Source organism: Camelina sativa, chromosome 11 (genome assembly GCF_000633955.1).
Source record: "Camelina sativa cultivar DH55 chromosome 11, Cs, whole genome shotgun sequence".
NCBI lineage: Eukaryota > Viridiplantae > Streptophyta > Magnoliopsida > Brassicales > Brassicaceae > Camelina > Camelina sativa.
In genome coordinates this window covers 3,939,893-3,947,512 of record NC_025695.1, presented here as the reverse complement: position 1 = coordinate 3,947,512, position 7,620 = coordinate 3,939,893, and the positions used below count along the sequence as shown (strand labels likewise).

General features: G+C 35.2%; 2 protein-coding genes across 2 annotated transcripts; one reads left to right on the top strand and one right to left on the bottom strand.

Moving 5' to 3' along the window:
• Positions 630–2,458, bottom strand: LOC104721503. Its single transcript, XM_010439497.1, has 5 exons — positions 2,380–2,458; positions 1,881–2,101; positions 1,425–1,796; positions 1,072–1,302; positions 630–966 (listed from the first exon to the last, which is right to left on the bottom strand). Exons 2-5 carry the CDS (start codon positions 1,972–1,974, stop codon positions 749–751), a joined length of 915 nt encoding a protein of 304 aa, XP_010437799.1. The 5' UTR covers positions 1,975–2,101; positions 2,380–2,458; the 3' UTR covers positions 630–748.
• Positions 2,972–5,800, top strand: LOC104721502. Its single transcript, XM_010439496.2, has 6 exons — positions 2,972–3,687; positions 4,198–4,295; positions 4,709–4,733; positions 4,873–4,993; positions 5,095–5,229; positions 5,339–5,800. Exons 1-6 carry the CDS (start codon positions 3,225–3,227, stop codon positions 5,547–5,549), a joined length of 1,053 nt encoding a protein of 350 aa, XP_010437798.1. The 5' UTR covers positions 2,972–3,224; the 3' UTR covers positions 5,550–5,800.

Genomic DNA, 7,620 nt, shown 5'->3' with positions numbered 1-7,620 from the left:
TTTTTTTTTTTTTTTTATGAATCGGATTCCAAAAAAGACCTGATTACAACATATGAAAGATTCCAAACAGTACAACATTATCAAACGAGTGAACCATATATACGTCCCAAATTTTTGGCTATGGATATTTTCGATGATTAGTAATAATCGCATACTAAACCAAAAATTTATCTTAGATATTCAATAAATATAGCGTTAAAAGAAAGCTAACCGGCTGGTTTAAAGTCACCGGAGAGGAAGCTGTTTTCTTCGCTGTCGGACAAAGAAGACCAAACCAAGACAATTAAAGATAGGGCAGGGCTATGACAGTTTGGTCAAGCAACTGAAATGAAATCTATAGATAAGTTTCTTCTTCGCTTCGTCTCACACAACTAATTTGTCAATCGAGATCCGATAGTTTGGTGAGAGGAGCAGATAGAGCTATATATATTTCTAGAGGTGAGCTAGTGAGCAGCTAGAAAATCATAGAGACAACTTTGTATCTCTAGATTTGTGAAGAGAGACAACCTTGTATTTTATAATGAGTTCACTCGTGTAGTTGGATATATATATATACTATAATATCCTTCTACTTATTAGAGAATTTACGAGATGAAATATTTGCTGGAAAATGGTGAGACTTGCGCCAATCTGGTCAGAAATTTCACCGGTGAGTAATCGGAACAGTGATCAGAACGATGAAACAAGAGATTCAAAAAAAAAAAACAAAGAGAATCACACAGAGTACACCCCATTATAACATAAAACATCAGGAATGAAGCCACGACCATGCTGAGCTTGCAGGTGTGTCTACTAAGACAACATTGTTGTAACCTGTATCCTGCAAACCTTGAATACAAGAGAGAGAACTTTCATCCAAGTGTTTAGAGAGCATGATCAAATTGGAATTTGGAGGATTGTCCACTGCCCACCGAAGAATGTCCACTAACATCTTATGATCTCTAGCATATCCATGCGCCTCAGCAACTATACATATATATATATATATATCATCAACAGGTATCTAGATTAGATTTACATAGTAAGAGGACGAGGGATAATTAGGTAAAAGGAGGAATTCTTTCACACTACCTTCGGGTACGAGATTGAAACTGATTCCGGTAGCCTCATATTCATCTATCAGATCTTGTTTCGTGGTTTTGGTTTTCTCATCTTCGACGTCGTACAACCGGATTGACACAGAACCATTACAACAACCCTGTCGATGAAGACCTGATTTGATCAGCTCAGAAGTCAAAGCAGGATCAAGTTTACCGGGGATTGGGAAATCCACCACGTCCCAGAACACGCCTGTGTTACCCTCTGCCACAACGAAAGAAATATCAGTGCAAAATTTTAATGTGGCAGATCATAGTTTGAAATCAGATGCAATCTAATCAAATATAATATATATAGACTCTTCGAGAGGTATAGCGAGATCTTACCACAGTTTAAATCGTCCCAAGCATCGGACACAACTGGTTTCACTTCGTATGGTATAGGTAGTGATTCAAGTTCAAGGACAGCTTCACCATATAAACGGCGGCCTCGCTCAAAAACATTATTCTCATTCAGCCCCTCTATGGGGACTCCGCATTGCAGACATTCTAAAGGAGAACCCTGACAACTAACTAGTACGCTCCCAGGCTCTAAAAAGACAAGATTGAAACGGTTCGTATCCATAGGAGTTGGGACGAGCTGCTGCTCTTCTTTGATGCTTTCTGAGATTATAAACAAACTCGCTGGACGACTAGAACCGTACAGTGCCCAGAGAAGAAGTTTCTTCGTAATACAGTAAACTCTCGCATGTTTGTTTCCTGGACGGAGAGACATCTCATCATCACATGAAATGTTAAGTAAAAAAAAAAAAAAGAGTAATAGTATAAAAGAAAGCTACGTACCTTTGGGTACGTGAACAAAACGCATTCCAGCATGCCCAAAGACATATGTCAACTTATCCGGGGCATCATCATCAACGAAGCAGGTGATAGACATCTCAGGACCTAGATATCCGTTTTCATATAGATCGGATTTGATCTTCTTATTAACCAATCGAGGATTTAGATTCTTAAGGATTGACCAATATAATCCTCCACGTCCCAGAACACCATCTTGTCTCCGGCTGCCAAAACGGATCACGAAATAATTATTATCAATTTTTTTTTTTTTTTTTGAAAACCAAAAAATCAGATCTGATAGTCTACTACTACTGATTTTAAATCCACAATACAAAATCGAAGAATCGGATTTGCTAGTCTATCACTAATTAAAAAAAATAAAAATAAAAACTCCATACAATATCGAAAAATCAGACCCGCTCTAGTGTATCACTGATTCTATACATATACATATATGTTGAATGAATAGAGAGACACTATAAACGAACAACTTCAATCTTACATTGGAAGTCACCGGTGCTGCTATCCATTGAAAAGTTTCTGAAAAATTAGAGATGCTGAGACCTTTCTGAATATTAGAGACGCCCGATGATAGGCAACCTTTATAAATTAGCGTTTCATATATATACTTATTGGGCTTGATGGGCCTGCTGAATCACTGGTGCGTATATTGGCCGCCAATTTTTCTATCTCTAGTTCTTTTTTTCTTTTTTCTTTTCTTTCTTTTTAAGGTACTAACTAGTATAATTATCTGGACGAATCAAGAGGTTTTAAACCAAACCGAACCAATAACCTAATGTATTTTTTAAATTAATTAATAATATCATTAACATTATAAATATGTAATCTTGGATTTGGTTTCTATTTCACTTTATTATAACTTTTCTAATAAAACTAATTAACTATAAATATAGATCTAGTTATATTTAATATTAGGTATTAATTTTATTTGTTCACCCCTACTGAAACCGACTTAAAGAGACGTGTGTGTCTCTTTTATGTTCGCCGTTCAATTGATAGAGGCCACGGCGTAAACATAGGAAGAGACGATCTTAATCCATAGTAATTAAAATTTCCTTTTTTTTTTTTTTTTTTAAATGTTTATTTTAAAGGTTAGATTTTTTTGTTTTTGTTTTGGGGGTTCAAAGTCCCTACCAATGCGACCAAAGTGCTCCAATGCATGATTATTACGTTGGAGCCTCTTCTTCTAATCTTCTACTCTAGATTTGCTTTCTCCAAATTTATAATCTTTCTGTCTCTCAGCTTCCAAAGTTTTCATTTTTAGGGTTTGATTTTTGCTCTTTTCAATTTGTTTTGGATGGTGTAAATGTGAGAGAAGGTTTCGTTATGTTAAAGAGACAGTCCAACGCCATTCTCTTCTACAGAATCGCAAGCTTCGATTCACATAATACCCTAATGTCTTCTTACACCGATCCCCTTTTCCTGCGATCGCTTCACACTCGATCAATTGCCAACAGATTTGGTGGAGATTTCGTTAAAAGAATCAATCCCATTCGAATTTACAACAAGAGTGGCTCCTCTTGTAATGGTCTTTTCAAGGTTAAAGGTGGAGGAGGAAAGCCCAATGGGTTTACCTTGAGAAGTTGTTTTGATTCTCATAAGAAGGCTGATCAAAAGGCTCGAGCTTTAACTCACCATCGGCGCCTTCTCCATGGTTTGGGATCTGGGCCTAGTGAAGAACGCGGCGGCGGCGGAGGAGCAACGGAGATAGCGGATGGCCGTGGTGCATATCTGCGTACGGGTTTCCAAGGGAATGATAAGATTGTTGTGGCTGTTGACATAGATGAGGGTATGTTTCTCTCTGTTCTTATAGTGTGTGATGATGTTTACAGGTTTGAAATGTCTGGGGGAGAGAAATTGTTTTTAATTGTATGTTGACTTGTTTAACATGGTTCTTCTTAGAAAAGCTTGGAGTCAATGAGTTATATAATTATACAAAACCTGATAAGTATATATAAAATGTTGTAGATGTTGTCTAATAGAGTCTGGAGTGCTTTTTGTGTAATTGGGAATATACCTGATTCATCATCTTGTTGTTTTAAGTATAATATTGTCTACTGATTCGAATCTCAATACCGTTCAAATGGGTTGCTAATCTTGGACGGGGAACTATGTTGAACTGTTCATCTTTGAATAGTTTTTTATTGTGTTTCCAACTCATGTGATGTGTGTTACGTTTTTGATTAAGTAGCTGATGCATGATATTTTTTGGCTATATGCACTGAGATCATCTTTTGTCTGTCTTCATTGAGTTATTAATTTAAGCTATGTTTCATTTGTTGTCTTTTTATGTAAGCAGTTCTTGGAAACTTTGTCTCGGCCCTTAACAAATTCATTGCGGACCGCTATTTGTCGAACCATTCTGTCTCAGAGTACCATGTCTATGAGTTCTTCAAGGTACGAAGTCATAGGTTCTTCTCGAGCTTACCTGAGAAACAAATCATGCATCTTCTTGTACTACATGGAGAATGACTTATTGCTTTTAGTTGCTGGATTTGTTTTTTTTTGGTTTTCTACTTTGAGAACTCGTATGCTAGGATCAGTGATTGAGATATGCCCTATAAGGATAAATTTGTATACAAGGTTTACAATGTTTAGCTGCTATCTTTGGCTTATGACAAGGAAAACTGTTCTCTGCTTCACTTATATAGCGCATTACCCTGCCTGGCACTTGTTTTCTTGTATGTGAGAGAAATTTGAAACATTGCTTTCAGTAATTCGAGTGACTAAAGAAGTTTTCGTAAACGTCCTCTTCAATTTTTCTGCCACACTGATGTTTTCATGATCTTGTGTGTTAACTTTTTTGGCAGATATGGAACTGCTCTCGCAACGAAGGTATTTTTCCTTGGCTTACTTGCAACAATGCATTAATTTACGGTCCAGCTAAATTGCTCCAAGGACTTTCTGTGTGTTGGCAATCTTGGTGGGTAAATGGAGACGTAAGGTGCTATGTTTAAACTTTCTTGTTGTGCAGCCGACTTACGTGTTCACGAGTTCTTTAAGACATCATATTTCAAGAAAGGGATCCATCCTCTTCCAGGTGCCCATAAGACTCTTCACAAGCTATCAAAATATTGCGACATGTCAGTTGTGACGTAAGTAGCGTGTGGCGTGATCTTCTCTTTGTTGAACGTTTCAAGTTACCAGTTAATTCTATATATCACTATCTGAGTGGTTTTTCATACTTATCTGATAGGTCCCGGCAGAATGCGATAAAGGAGCACACACTTGAGTGGATCGAGATACATTTCCCGGGACTCTTCCAACAGATTCATTTTGGAAACCATTTTGCTCTTCATGGAGAGTCTAGACCAAAATCTGAAATCTGCAGGTGCATACAAAATCAACTCATGAATTTGATACATCCCCAAGATTCTAGTCGAAAACTAAAGAACATCACTTTCATATATGATTTGATGATCCTAGAATTTGAACTGCAGATCATTTGGAGCAGAGATATTGATTGACGATAACCCGAGATATGCAGAGGAATGCGCTAACATCGGAATGAAGGTTCTCCTCTTTGACTATGAAAATTCATACCCTTGGTCTAAGACTGAGTCTGTTGATAGACATCCTTTGGTAACTAGAGTCCATAACTGGGAAGAAGTGGAGCAGCAGATTCTATCGTTGGTAGTATCAAAGTGTTGAAATCATTTCTGCAACAACAAATGTTCTTTTGCCAGTGCAAAAATCATAGTCTTAATGTTTGAGATGATAGTGTATTGTATAAACATGAAAGAAAGCTGAACAAACCCATAAAGCTTGATGGGGAAATAAGTAGCAAACAGAGATGGAAATAGCTTTAACTGACCCTTTTTAGCATCATTTTATTGTCTTTTTTTTTAAAAAAAAATCTAATTTAGTTTGGTATCAGTTTTTCAAATATATATTTTTGATCAGATGTATATCAATTAAACAAAGTACACTTTTCAAATCTTTCATTTGGTTTTTCAAATAAGTTATTTTCTATTTTTTTTTGTTTTACTTTGGATCCATTAAAAATTTGTCACTTATAAACTATAGCTGAATTAGAATTTCTCACTTACAAAATTCAATTTCGATTATAATTATCTCTAGAAATATAAAAAAACTATTAGGTATTAAAATGAAATCATATAATCCACTAGGAAAGTGACCAAGACGGTTTAGTGGGTGCTTAGAGCATCTCCATTGGTCCTTTATTTTTTTCTCTATAATAGGGGTGAGTTTTACTCCAACCCACCTCTAAAATAGAGATTGCTATTTTTTCCTTTATTTATAGAGGAACTCTATTTTTTCCTACAAAGGGTTCTTCTATAAATAGAGAATCTCTATTTTAGAAGTGAGAATAAAAGTGGGTTGGAGTAAAACTCACCTCTATTATAGAGATCTCTATTATAGAGGAAAAAAGTAGGGAAAACTATTGGAGATGGTCTTAATAGAAATAGTTATTTAGGGATAAAGGTAATGATGATCATATACTCAAGTAACTCAAGGCATTGAGTGATATAAGCATCAAAGAAGCAAAAAAAAAAAGAAAGGCAGAACATAAATCATAAAAGAGGGATAGATATCCTTTATTTAAAGATAATGATTATTATTAGTAGGATCATAAACAAACAAGTGTTTATGTTTTTTAAGTACTATGAGAATCACAAGTTCACAACATAGTAGTTAGTATAAACAACGAAAGGTGCTTATGCTTCTAAACTATTAGTATTACACTTTCCGGCACTTAGTATCAAATTGTTGAAATCATTTCTGCAACAACAAATGTTCTTTTGCCAGTGCCAAAATTATAGTATTAACGTTTGAAATGATATTGTATTGTATAAACATGAAAGACAGCTGATTCTGAACAAACCCATATATAAAGCTTGATGGGGAAATAAGTAAACAGAGATGGAATTAGCTTTAACTGTCCCTTTGTAGCATTAAATTACTGTCTTTTTCTAATTTAGTTCGGTTTAAATATTTCAAAAATACATTGTATCTGATGTATATTAATTAAATAAAGTAAAATTTCAAATTTTCCATTGTGCTTCACAAATCAGTTCTTTTTCATTACTGGAAAAAAAAACTCGGTTGTTTACATATTTTTTTGGTTACGTTGGATCCTTTAAAAATTTGTCACTTAAAAACTATAGCTGAATTAGAATTTGTCACTTACAAATTTCAATTGATTATAATTTTTATCTCTGTAAATATATAACATTTATAGATATTCAAATCATCAAATTAAGTCGTATAATTTACTAGGCAAGTGACCAAGAGAGTTTAGTGGTTTGATTAATAGAAATAGCCATAGAGGGATAAAGGTTATGGAGATACTCATGTAACTCAACGCCAGTGCCGGCTTAAATGGGGGACAACCGGTGCGACTGCCCCGGGTCCACCAAATTAGGGGGCACAAAAAAAAATTTCAGTTTTTAATATGTATCAAGTTTTTTTTTTTTTAAGTATAAGCTGACAAAAAAAACATGTTTGAGAGAATCCAAGTTTGATGAGTTAATGGGCCAAAATCAAAATTAAATTATTGGGCCAAATTGGTTTTGTTATTTATAGGATTTACGGTAATTGGTGGAAATTAGGAATCAGTGATCTTTGTCTTTTATGTTTACGTACGAAGCTTTTCATCTTCCCACCCCATTCACATGACCACAACACACAAGTCTCTTTTTTCCAACAAGCGATCTCCATAGCCGACTAGCCGTTAAGCAGCAGACAACAAGTTTTTGAG

What these genes read in the sequence shown, in the direction of transcription:
- LOC104721503 (XM_010439497.1), bottom strand. Translation starts at nt 1,974, where the DNA reads ATGTCTATCACCTGCTTCGTTGATGATGATGCCCCGGATAAGTTGACA. An exon ending in TTTTGTTCACGTACCCAAAG is followed by an intron (nt 1,797 to 1,880) that starts GTACGTAGCTTT and finishes CTCTCCGTCCAG; the next exon opens with GAAACAAACATGCGAGAGTT. An exon ending in TTGGGACGATTTAAACTGTG is followed by an intron (nt 1,303 to 1,424) that starts GTAAGATCTCGC and finishes TCGTTGTGGCAG; the next exon opens with AGGGTAACACAGGCGTGTTC.
- LOC104721502 (XM_010439496.2), top strand. Translation starts at nt 3,225, where the DNA reads ATGTTAAAGAGACAGTCCAACGCCATTCTCTTCTACAGAATCGCAAGC. An exon ending in TGCGACATGTCAGTTGTGAC is followed by an intron (nt 4,994 to 5,094) that starts GTAAGTAGCGTG and finishes CTTATCTGATAG; the next exon opens with GTCCCGGCAGAATGCGATAA. An exon ending in CCAAAATCTGAAATCTGCAG is followed by an intron (nt 5,230 to 5,338) that starts GTGCATACAAAA and finishes TTTGAACTGCAG; the next exon opens with ATCATTTGGAGCAGAGATAT.